This window comes from Physeter macrocephalus, chromosome 8, assembly GCF_002837175.3.
Source record: "Physeter macrocephalus isolate SW-GA chromosome 8, ASM283717v5, whole genome shotgun sequence".
NCBI classification, from domain to species: domain Eukaryota; kingdom Metazoa; phylum Chordata; class Mammalia; order Artiodactyla; family Physeteridae; genus Physeter; species Physeter macrocephalus.
This window is the reverse complement of record NC_041221.1, coordinates 69,033,793-69,046,957: the sequence shown is the minus strand read 5'-3', so window position 1 is coordinate 69,046,957 and position 13,165 is coordinate 69,033,793. Positions and strand designations below refer to the sequence as shown.

The 13,165-nt window shown below is 35.4% G+C and overlaps 1 protein-coding gene across 3 annotated transcripts in view; it reads left to right on the top strand.

Moving 5' to 3' along the window:
• TRIM23 (tripartite motif containing 23) overlaps window positions 1-13,120 on the top strand; it is a 37,616-nt gene extending 24,496 nt beyond the window's left edge. For 2 of the 3 annotated variants that reach the window (XM_007103314.4, XM_007103313.3), the window contains 5 exons: window positions 3,392-3,526; window positions 8,208-8,337; window positions 8,831-8,941; window positions 10,219-10,343; window positions 12,718-13,120. In XM_007103314.4, coding sequence (XP_007103376.1) covers window positions 3,392-3,526; window positions 8,208-8,337; window positions 8,831-8,941; window positions 10,219-10,343; window positions 12,718-12,897 — 681 coding nt within the window. In that variant the 3' untranslated portion in view covers window positions 12,898-13,120. The remainder of the gene's footprint in view (window positions 1-3,391; window positions 3,527-8,207; window positions 8,338-8,830; window positions 8,942-10,218; window positions 10,344-12,717) is intronic. The other variant, XM_007103315.3, reaches the window with a different exon arrangement.
• Window positions 13,121-13,165: the final 45 nt, after the last annotated feature.

The following is a 13,165-nucleotide window of genomic DNA, read 5'->3' as shown; positions in this document are numbered from 1 at the left end:
CTCCGCAACGGGAGAGGCCACAACAGTGAGAGGCCCACATACCAGAAAAAAAAAAAAAAAATAGATTTATGGTTATTCTAACAAAAATGCCAGTCTTACTCATTACTATTTTGGATCTGCCTTCATGAATGTGCAATTTAAGGCTAATTATTGCCCTAGGAATTCCTGATAAGCTTCAGTCACTCTCATCTTTTGATATATTGCTAATGATTGTGTTGATATCAAATCATCATAGAGCTAAACTTTTTACTGTTGTAGAGCTTTTTCTCTTAAATATCTGATTAGACTTAAATGAATGTGGCCAGGCTGTAACCACATCAGTCTTGAGTCCTTTAGTCCTTATCACATTGAATTGTAATAATTGATGTTTATGTCATTTATTAAGTTGTCTTTGAGCTCCAGTCCTATTCTGTCCTCTGCTTTGTGATGCTGATACTGGAACTCTGCAAACCACATACCAGCTCTGCCAGCTGCCTCCATGCAATTTTAGACTCTGCCAATAGGGGACAGTAGAAGGAAGCTGAAAGGTAGAGGCGGTTTCCTGTGCGTTCCCATTTGCTGGGGGTTCCTGTGAATGACACTGCTCATACTACGAGACCACTTTCCTTAGAGATCTGAATTTTAGCTCCATGGGATCCCTCCTATAAGCTTTTAAGTTTTAATAATTCTAGCATCTCTCCTTTATTCTCCCAGCCCTGAGGGTGGTAGCTGGTTCCTACAGTTGTTTCCTCTATGATACCTCAGAGTTCTTTTTACCCTTTCAGTTGCCTACTTAATAACTACACCTAGTTAACAGTTCTTCGTATTAATTTTTTCTATTCATATGACTGTTGTGGTTTTTATCTCCTGATTTGAACCTAATGATACAATATGCACATTTGTCCTTCTGGATGTATCTATCCAGATACAAAGAATTTAGAGATACAAAGAGCCTAATAAATACTTGCTCAGCTCAAGCTACACAGCAAAATTAGAAATGGATCATGTCCTAAATCATACTTAAGTGAATACTTCAAAGTATTTTTATATTTACTTTATTAAAAAGAAAGCTCATAGTTACTGAAATATTTAGAAGTATTTGGAAGTATTTTAGAGTTTCTGAAGCATTTTGTCAAAGTGACTGATAATTGTTAATGACATGGTATTATCTCACTATGTTACTGCAGATGAAATTGGGGTCTTAGATTCATTCTTCATATGGACCTATTAATTTTGTTCTGATTTATGGACACAGAACCCTAATCTCAATCAATATTCTTAAAAGTTCCTGCCACAGAGATAACTTAACAGAGGAATGGATGGAACATCACATACATAGTACCAATTTTGAGAACAAAATCATCTCTCCCCTCCAGAAAAAATTGATGCATCATCTAAATTCAAGGCATAATACTGAATGGTTAGGATTTGTTTATTAAGCAAGTATTTGTTGTGTGCCTACTATGTGCCATGTATATTCTAGGTACATGGAATATGTCAGTAAACAAAGCAAGCAAAAAGCCATAATCTTGTGGAATTAGCATCCTAGCAAGGAGAAGGCAGACAATAAGCCATAACCATATCTAATAAGTAAATTATATAGTATGTTAAAAAGTGATAAGAGCTAAGGGGAAAAGAAAAAGTATGAGGGTACAGCAGATTGTATTTTTAAATAGGGTAAGCATCACTGAGAGAAGGTGAGATTTGAGCAGAGACTCAAAGGGGAAGAAGGTGAAGGGAACTAGCTCACACCTTAATGAAGACGATTTCAGCTGAGGAAATGGTTAGAGCAAAAACCCTAGGGTGACATGCCTGGTGTATTTGAGGAACAGCAAAAGAGGGCACTGTGGCTGGAATAGAGTAAGCGATAGAGAGAGTAATAGGAGCTGAAATTAGAGGTAATAGGGAATTATATGTAAGGAGGGCCTTGTGGGCCATTGGAAGGACTTCAGTTTTTACTGATTGAATTGGGGAAACCATTCTGGGGTTTTGAGCACAAGAATGATTTGATCTTACTTAAAAGGATCTGGCTGATGTGTAAAAAACAGATTGAAGGAGGGCAGAGATGGAAGGAAGGAGCTCAATGGTTAGAAGACTGTTGTAGAATTCCACGTGAGAGAGGATAGTAGCTTGGATAGTGGGGGATAGAAGTACCCAAATTTTAGATATCCAGTAGGATTTGTTGATAAATTGTATGTGGGAATAAGGGAGGAGAAGGCAAGAATGACTCAAAGTTTTTGTTCTGGCAATTGGAACAACCAAATTGCTATCACCTAATTTGAATATGCAACCGTGAGCAAAAACTGACAACATCGCTTCTCTCATGGAGCTTAAATATTGTTGGGAGATTTCTGTCTTACGAAGAATACATTGGTATATGTATAGAATATCTCTGGAATAATATTTGAGAAACTGAAAAGTGCTTAACTTTGAGGAGAGGGCCTGGGAATCTAAAGTGAGAGGGAGACATCACAGTTTGACCTTTAGTCTTTTTTTTTTTTTAAACCAGTACTTGTATATCTTAAATTATTTAAAAAACTTTTTATAGGAGTACAATATATATATACAGAAATATGTGCATAAGTGTTCAGTTTGTTGGATTTTCAGACTGGACATTACTGTGTAATGAGCATCCAGATCAAGTAACAGAATATTGCCAACCCCAGAAGCCCCTCAGACTCTCTTCTAGTAACTATGCAACTTTCCTCCTAAGGATAAACACTATCCTGATTTCTAATGTATACCTTGTTTTGGCCTGTTTTGGTAATTAATAAAAGTGGGAATCATGCAGTACAAACTCTTCATGTCATTTCTTCCCTTACTGTATGTTTGTGAAATTCATATCATCACATGTAATTGTAGTTCATTCTTTTTTTTTTTTTTTTTTTTTTTTGCGATACGAGGGCCTCTCACTGTTGTGGCCTCTTCCGTTGCGGAGCACAGGCTCCGGATGCGCAGGTTCAGCGGCCATGGCTCATGGGCCCAGCTGCTCCGTGGCACGTGGGATCTTCCCAGACCGGGGCAGGGCCCAGCTGCCCCGTGGCACGTGGGATCTTCCCAGACCGGGGCACGAACCTGTGTCCCCTGCATCGGCAGGCGGACTCTCAACCACTGCGCCACCAGGGAAGCCCCCTGTAGTTCATTCTTTCCTGAATGAACCTGTAGTTCATTCAGCCATTCATTTTGGTTGTGTTGCATTTGTGAATATACCATACTTTATTTATCTATTCTTCTGTTGATGGGCTCTTAAATTATTTATTAATGCCCGATTATTGTTAATTTAGTCAAATTTATACATAAGTTAACTTTCAATACTGTAATGTTAAATGAGCTTTTCTTGAGTTTTAGTGATATCTCTTTTTTCGTTGTTTCTTTAAAAAGTTTATAAGAAATACTGTCTTCTCTTTTCTAGGATGATTGTAGAGTTGTCTTGGCAAAACAAGAAATTACAAGGTTACTGGAAACATTGCAAAAGCAGCAGCAGCAGTTTACAGAGGTTGCAGATCATATTCAGTTAGATGCCAGCATCCCTGTCACTTTTACAAAGGTAATATATTCTATACTTTGTTTTTAGGTGTGTTTTTGAACAAATCATAATTGTTTTACATTCCATGATAGTCAACTAAGAGACAACTAAGAAATTAATGAACCACAGAATTAGGGGAAAAAAAAATGACTGTATCAGTGGAAAATAGAAGGTGGTGTAATGAGTCTCCCTGTATCATCACCTACTTGAACAATTAAAAACTTTTAATTTCATCTACCCTTTCCCCTAGTCTCTTTCTACCTACAGTCTCCCAGGTTATTTTGAAACGAATCCCAACATATTTCATCCTAATAAGTCATTTCATCTATGTAATATTTTCACATGTTTCTAAAACACGGGTTCTGTTCTCTTTTTCAAAACAACCAAAATACCGTTACCACACCTAAAAAATTGAATAATAAATCTCTAATATTATCCATTATCCAGTTAGTATTCAGATTTCCCAGATTGTTCAAAAAAATTTTTTTAGGTTTGAGACAAAATCCGGCAAGGTGTGTATTTGGCATTTGGTTGATATGTTTTGGTCTCTTTTCAAGTGGATTCCCCCTAATTTAAAAAGGTATGTGTATTCCATTTTGCTATTTTTAGGGAGTGGCTTTTTTTTTTTTTAATTTATTTAATTTATTTATTTTTGACTGCGTTGGGTCTTGGTTACTGTGCGCAGGCTTTTTCTAGTTGCGGCGAGTGGGGGCTACTCTTTGTTGTGGCGCGCGGGCTTTTCACTGCAGTGGCTTCTCTTGTTTCGGAGCACGGGCTCTAGGCACGTGGGCTTCAGTAGTTGTGGCTCGCGGGATCTAGAGCGCAGGCTCAGTAGTGTGGCGCCTGGGCTTAGTTGCTCCGCGGCATGTGGGACCTTCCCGGACCAGGGCTCGAACTCGTGTCCCCTGCATTGGCAGGAGGATTCCTAACCACTGTGCCACCAGGGAAGTCCTAGGGAGTGGCTTTTAAAACTTTTTAAATCTTGTTTTATAATTATGTGAAACATTCACATGGTCCAGAATCAAATCTACAAAGCAAGGTTAATTCAGAGAAGTCTAACTTATATTCCTGACCCTGCCACCCTTTTCTTCCCTTCTCCATAGAAAACCATTAAGAATTTTTCTTAGTTTTATTCATCATTTAAAAAAAATAGAGAAATATATTTGCATGCACACTCCCCATATTTAAAGGTAGAAATACTGTATGCACTTCTCTACCTTGTACTTTGCACTGACGTGTACATCCTGGAGGTCAGTCCATAGCAGTATACAGTGACATTTTCTGTTCCCTTTTGCAGCTGCAAGGTACTTTATTGTGAGGATGTACATTTTTTTATTATGGTGAAAAACACATAAAATTTACCATCTTAACCATTTTTTAAGTGTTTAGTTCAGTATTGTTAAGTATGTTCAGTTCACATTGTGTGAAACATTTCCAGAAATTTTTCATCTTGAAAAACTGAAACTATACCTTATAAACAGTGACTCCCCTATTCCCCCTTCTCACTAGCTCCTGGTAACCACCATTCTACTTTCTATTTCTTTGTATTTGACTACTCTAAATATATCATGCAAGTGGAATCATATAGTATTTGTCTTTTTGTGACTGGCTTATTTCACTTAGCATTATGTCCTTAAAGTTCACCCATGTTGTAGCATGTGAAAGAATTTCCTTCTGTTTTGTCTAAATAATATTCCATTGTTTGTATATACCCCATTTTGTGTATCCATTCATCTATCGATGGATATTTGGGTTACTTCACCTCTTGGCTATTGTGAATAGTGCTGCTATGAACATGGGTGTATGGATATCTCTTTGAGGCTTTGCTTTCAATTCTTTTGGATAAATTCCCAGAAGTGGGACTACTGGATCATATGGTAGTTCTATTTTTAATTTTCTGAGGAAATGCTATACTGTTTTCCATAGTGGTTGCATCATATTATACAAATCCCACCAAAAGTGCACGAGGGTTCCAATTTCTCTACATTTTCACCAGCACTTGTTATTTTCTGTTTGTTCTGGGGTTTTTTTTTAATAGTAAAACAGGATGGCTTACACTAGTAGCCATCCTAATTGGTGTAAGGTGATATCTCATTGTGGTTTTGATTTGCATTTCTCTGATGATAGTGATGTTGAGTATCTTTTTCATATGCCTCTTGGCCAGTTCTTTGGAGAACTTTGTACAAGTCCTTTGCCTGTTTTCCTATTGAGGTATTTGATTTTTTTTGTTGTTGAGTTGTAGGAGTTCTTTTTATATTCTGGATATGAATCTATTATCAGATACATGATTTGAAAGTATCTTCTCCCATTCTGTAGTTTGCTTCTTCACTCTATTGATTGTGTCCTTTTATTCACAAAAGTTTTTAAGGTTGATCTAGTCCCATTTGTTTATTTTTGCTCTTGTTGACTGTGCTTTTGATGTCATATCCAGGAAATCATTGCCAAATCCAATGTTATGGAGCCTTTCTTCTGTGTTTTCTTCTAGTTTTAGAGCTTTGGTTCTTACGTTTAGGGCTTTAATTCATTTATTTATAATCCAAGTATTTATAATTGTTATATATTCTTTCTATATTTGCCCTTTTATCATTATATAATGAACTTCTTTGTCTCTTATAACAGTTTCTGACTTAAAATCTTTTTGTCTGATATTAGGATAGCCACGCCTGCTCTCTTTTAGGTATGATTTGCATCTCAAAGATTTGCATCTCTTTCCATCCTTTCACTTTCAGACTGTATTTCCTTAGCTATAAAGTGAGTCTCTTGTAGATAGCATATTTTTGGATCTTGGTTTTTCACGCATTTAGTCAAACTGTGTCTTTTGAGTGGAGAGTTAAGTCTATTTAAAGTGATTATTGATAGGTAAATACTGTTGTCATTTTGTTCATTGTTTTCTGCATAACTTGATAGTTTTTTTTGTTTCACCTTTCCTCTTTCATTGCCTTCTTTTGTGTTTTATTGATTTTTTTTATAGTGTCATATTTGATTCCCTTCTGTTTTCCTGTGGTGTATATTCTGTGGATTTGTTTTGTGTGTGGTTACCATTGCAATTACATAAAACATCTTATAACATTATAACATTCTATTTTAAACTGATAGCAGTTTAACTTCAATTGCATACAAAAACTCTATTCTTTCACAGCTCCATCCCCCTGTACTTTATGTTATTGATGTCACAAATTACATCTTTATTGTACACCTATTAGCACAGGCTTATAGTTTTTTTTATGTGTTTGTTATTTCAATTCTATGAAGAATTAAATTTATGCACCCAAATTATAATACAGGTTACTATTTGTCCATGTAGTTATTGTTACCATTTTAGATTTTCATATGGCTTCATGTTGCTGTCTAGCATCCTTTCATTTCAACTTGGAGGAATCCTTTAGCATTTCTTATAGAGCAGGTCTAGTGGTAATGACTCCCTCAGATTTTGTTTTTCTTGGAAAGTCTTGATTTTTCCTTCATTTCTGAAGGACAGTTTTGCCATATATAGCATTCTTGGTTGACAGTTTTTTTCTTTCAGCACTTTGAATGTATCATCCCACTCTTTCTGGCCTGCAGTGTTTCTGCTGAGAAATTTGTTAATAATCAAATTTATGTGATGACTCACTTTTCTCTTGCTGCTTTCAAGATTATCCTGTTTTTGACTTTTGACAGTTGGATTATAATGTTTCTAAGTGTGGGTCTCTTTGGACTTATCTGAGTTGGAATTGAGCTTCTAGAATTTTTATGTCCATTGCTTTCCTCAGATTGGGAAGTTTTTAGCCATTGTATCTTCAAGTAAGATCTCTTTGCCCCTTTATTTCTGTATCCTCCTTCTGGGACTCCCATTCCCATATGTCTTAGGGTCTTTTCACTTTTCTTCATTCTTTTTTCTTTTTCCTCCTCTAACTCCATTAGTTCAAATTACATGTCTTTTAAAAAACTAATCCTTGCAAAAATCCTATGTAAGTTTGGTACAATTTTTAATCCCCATTTTACAGGTGGGAGAAGTCAGGCAGAGAGGTCATACAGCTAGCAATATATACAAGTATGTTCATTGCAGCATTATTTGTAATATCAAAAAATCAGAGATGACCTAATATCTCTCAGTTGGTGATTGGTTAAATTGTGGTACATGGAATATAATAAAGCAATTAAAAGAAAAAGGTAGGTCTATATGTTTTGAAATGAAAGGATTCCATAATGTACTATTGAGTGTAAAAAGTAGTAGTTGCAGTATGTATTTTTTTTTTAAAGTATATCTGCTTTGTGTATGTCAACCAATGTCTGCACAGGAAGATATCTTGAGGGATATATGTGAAATTGTTAACAGTGGATATTTATGGGAAGTGAGTATCACTTTTTATTTTTAATTAATATATTTAACACAGAATGAAAAATCTTATTTAAAGAAGATTCAGTTGAGTTAGAAAATCTGGGAAAAATAAGTGGGTATGTGTATTTTTTTTAACTTATATAAAAACAAAGTAAGTAGTAAGTTTTACTAAGCTAAGATTTAGCAAAGCAATGAGGATTGATTTCCTCTTTCTAAAGATCAGAATAAGGGTATTTTAATAGGGGACTATAACTTTGATTTTAATGGATTAAGGAATGAGTAGGAGACAATAATTAACAAAGGTATTTTATAAATAAAAGTATAAGTACTACTACTTTTAACTCCATATCAAAATAAAAAGATTAATTTTTTAAAAAATTATAGGACAATAGAGTTCACATTGGACCCAAAATGGAAATTCGAGTTGTTACGTTAGGATTAGATGGTGCTGGAAAAACTACTATTTTGTTTAAATTAAAACAGGATGAGTTCATGCAGCCTATTCCAACAATTGGTAAGTATGAGTATTGCTTTTACCTTAATGGACATTTTACAGACAAACCCTAGCTTATAGCTGAGTTCTTTGGGACTTATTTTATGTCAATCTGGTGTGGAGATTGGCTTTAAGACACCAGCATTTCAGAGAAAAAATGCAAGATTCAGTGGCTGTGGGATTGAAATGTGGATGGGGAGGATAGCAAGAAGGAACAGAATATTGGTGGGACAGTTGGAAGGATTAAAGGATTGATGACCCTGGCTGAGGATTAGGGTAGTGATGCAGATCTGGTACTTGGGTGTCAAGGTCTTAAGGACTCTGGTGGATTAGAGGGCTAACCCTGGTTAAAGGTATACATTTCCCCATGCATGTTTATCACGAGTGGAGTTGGTTGGGGAGCAGTAGATAGTGCTGTATGCAGATAATTTGTAAGTCACAGTTATAAACAGGGTTGCCTGTGTTTGGTGTGTAAATGTAAGTTCAGTATTAAAGTAAGTTTTTTTTAAAACAGGTTTTAATGTGGAAACTGTAGAATATAAAAATCTAAAGTTCACCATTTGGGATGTAGGTGGAAAACATAAATTAAGACCATTGTGGAAACATTATTACCTCAATACCCAAGGTAAGAGTGTAAAAATTACATCTTAATTTTTCAAATTTTTAGGATGCCAGTTCAGTTTTCAATTCATTGATTTAGCTAATAAAATGATATTTTAGCATTGATTAAAAACATGACTATACCTTTAAATATTGGTAGCAAGCTCCACATTATTAAGAAAATTAAGGTGGATAAGACTGGGTTATGTACTCTGGTTTATTTCATGAAAACTCATAAGTTAGCATAAAGACCAAATTTATCTTATATATGTAGGTAATTAAGGGTACTTTCCTCTTGCTGCTCTTAACAGTTAAAGTATATTATCAGTGTTCATATGAGCATGATCACTGGCAATATTGTGTTATAGGGTAGAATTTGTGGTATATAGTTCTCTTGCGCTATTCAATTAAATTCAACTCAACAGTTATCCCATTATAATCTCTCAGTAGCTCCACTCCTTCATTTCTATTCACAATTAGTTGTTATCTGCAGAAGAAACTACAGTGGTTTGCTTTTGACCAAACTGTGTTATAGCACATATATTCCACTTAGCATTTATTCACATTTGGGCCCCATTCTACACTTTGCCTCTTGTACCCCAACATAAAGCTTATTATGTTCATGCTACCTGTTCCATATGTCATCCTATTTTCCACCTAGAAGAAAGACTAGATAATTTTTACTTTGGGATTCTTGATATTAAGTTTAGTATGAGACAGTGATTTAGGGGACAAAATGGAATTTTGAACATGAGGAATGGTTGAAAGTCTGGGATGTTTAGCTACCATAAGGTAGCTGGAAAGATTTCAAAAGAGAATTAATTCAGTAGATATTTATGAAGTTTCTGCTGTGTATTTTGAGTACAATCTGTGGAAAGTGCTGTGCCAGGCACCTAGAGAGAATACTTGGGAGAGATAAAGATGATGATTTATTTATTTTTAAGACACTATCTTTTGGTAAAGCAAGTAGTAATCAAAGAAATAACATCAGTAGGTAGATCATAAGAGCTACATTTTCATTCATTAAGAGAAAAATATTAAATGATATGCACGACAATCTGTGTTTGGTAGGCAAGCATTGTAAATCCTGTTACAGATGGGGAAACAACAGCTGAAAAGTTAGGCGAACTGTCTGAGATTATATCATTAATTATTGCTAGGTGTTCCTGTAATAAGCAGCCTTTCTGTGAAAATAATGATGGTAGACTAACCATAATATATTAATGAGAACATTAAAATATTTAGTCCATTTGCTGAAATTTAACAAGTGACTAAATGAATATTTTTCTCTTTTTTTGGTAGCTGTTGTATTTGTTGTTGATAGCAGTCATAGAGACAGAGTTAGTGAAGCACACAGTGAACTTGCAAAGTTGTTAACAGAAAAAGAACTCCGAGATGCTTTGCTACTGATTTTTGCTAACAAACAGGTAACACATTTTTATTTCAGAATATTTATTTTAGCATTCCACATTATAAGTAGCTGTTAAGATTTCAAGGGAAATAATTCAGTAGATATAAAACTTCTGTATTTTGAGTACAATCTATATGGAAGGTGCTGTACTTGGTACCTTGGAGTATACAGAAGGAAATAAAGTAGTTGATGCTCACTAGAAACTCCTATGTATTTAGGTAAGCACGTTATATGTATATTTTTAATACAAAGAAAATTGGTAAGTGACTTCAGTAATGTTAAAGTGTTAAGGAAAATTGGAGAGTAGTTCTAAAGGTGGTATTTTGTAAGATTTGTAAAAAGTAGGATTTGAATTGAAACTATAAGAGTTGAAATTATGGATAAGACTTTGAGTTAATATGTGAAGGAAAGAACACTGCAGGCAGGAAAAAGTATTTTTAGGGAGCATCAAGGAGATCTGTATGTGAGGGGTAGGTAGAGGATGAAGAAATCCTAGAGTAACAGATGAGGTTGTATGATAAAGGCCTGACAGGGCCAGGCTGAGAAATTTAGGTTATATTCTATGAGTAAAGGAGAACCATTAAAAGTTGGTGATAAGATATTAGTGTTTTAGGATTGTAATTTTGGGGGTAGGATGTAGAATTAATCAGGGGCAAGGGAGTAGAGACAGGCAGATGCAGTAAATTGCTGCAGTAATTCAAGTGACAGTTAACAAGATCCTGAATTAAAGGAATGGAAGGGTAGAAGCAGACTGAAGAAACTTTATGGACATAGAATAGTTAGAATTTGGTGACCAAACGGGGAGGATGAAGAATGGGGAGTAGCTGAAGATTCTTAGATTTTGGGACTAAGCTTCTGGGAGAATGAGAATGCTTTTCTTTAGTGCAGTAGGGGGGCTTAGATGTCATAAGAGGAGCAGGATGGACACGGAATTTCCCCTTAATTAAAAAAAAAGCAAACTATTAAGAGCTGATATACTTCACTTTATTTATGATTAAAGATATGCAAATAAGACAGAGTGAAATACCATTTTCCACCTATCATATTGTTAAAGATGAAAATGTTTGATAATCCTCAGACTTGCATACACTGCTGGTGTGGTTATTAAACGGAGACATTTTCTTGGAGGGCAATATGGCAGTACTTTGTCAAAGTTTTAGGTGCATATACGCTTTTACCCTGTAATTCTATCTCTAGTAATGTATTCTGCAGACAGATATCCTAAGGTTATCTTAGAGATAACTTTGTAAATGTATGTATGTAAAAATACATATGTTTATATGAATGTGTATGCATACGTAATAGCACATAAGCACACATCTTCAATCTAAATATTCAGTATAGGACTGGTTAAGAGAATTGTGTTGCACCTACAGTGGAATGCAATACAGATGTTAAAAATAATATGGAAAGGGCTTCCCTGGTGGCGCAGTGGTTGCGCGTCCGCCTGCCCATGCAGGGGAACCGGGTTCGTGCCCCGGTCTGGGAGGATCCCACATGCCGCGGAGCGGCTGGGCCGGTGAGCCATGGCCGCTGGGCCTGCGCGTCCGGAGCCTGTGCTCCACAACGGGAGAGGCTGCAACAGAGGGAGGCCCGCATACCACAAAAAAAAAAAAATAATAATAATAATAATAATATGGAAAATGTGCTTGTCCTGATAATGGAAAGATATCTTTATTTTCAAGATATGTGTTAAGTAAAAAACAAAAAAAGAGTATGTTTCTGTTTATTTGTGTGAGTGTGTGTGGAAGTTTTCTGAAAAATATGAAAGAAATTGTTACTGATGATTGCTTCTGGGAAGAAGGGGTACTTGGAGAGTTTTTTTTTTTGTTTTTTTTTTTTTTTTACTGATAGTTGCTTCTGGGAAGAAGGGGTATTCAGAGGTATTTGGAGAGGTTTTTTTTGTTGTTGTTTTTTTTTTTTGGCTGCGCCACATGGCTTACAGGATCTTAGTGTCCTGACCAGGGATTGAACCCGGGCCCCTGGGAGCGAGAGTGCTGAGTCCTAACCACTGAACCACCAGGGAATTCCGTGGAGAGTTTAATAAACTCTTTACTATATAAACCCTATGTAAAAGCCATTTCTTACAATGTACATGTATTAATTTTTTTTAAATTGATGCCTTATAATGACCTGGGCAGTTTTTTCATTCAGGGGGCACAGCCTTTATTGATTTCATTGCAAGACTTCTTACAGACTATCTATATTATAACCAAAACTCAAATTTTTTCTCATTAATCTTAAAATAATTACTGAAAGTTGAATTTAGGTTTTAACTTTAGTATAGGCTTCTGTTAGAATGGTACCAACAGAACTGTAAATAAATAACAATAATTACAAATATAATTTTGATGGACTGATTAAAATTCTGATGTGTATATATCTTTCAGGATGTTGCTGGAGCTCTGTCAGTAGAAGAAATCACTGAACTTCTTAGTCTCCATAAATTGTGCTGTGGCCGAAGCTGGTATATTCAGGGCTGTGATGCTCGAAGTGGTATGGGACTGTATGAAGGGTTGGACTGGCTCTCACGACAACTTGTGGCTGCTGGAGTATTGGATGTTGCCTGATTTTAAATGCAGCAGTTGTTTAAAGTTTTGTGGTTAAGAGTTATTTTGCACATAATATGATGTAAGAAATTATACATCTCAAAGGTAGTTAATTTACGATGTATATATAAAAGGAATTTTAGTTTGGGAATTCAGTACAATATTGCTTTTAAAAAACTGTAGTAAAATTTAAATATCTGATGGAGCAGATTAAATTGGATTAAATAGGGACTTACTGGGTATACATTTTTTTTCAACATACATTTGTTATTTAAGTTTTTCAGATTAT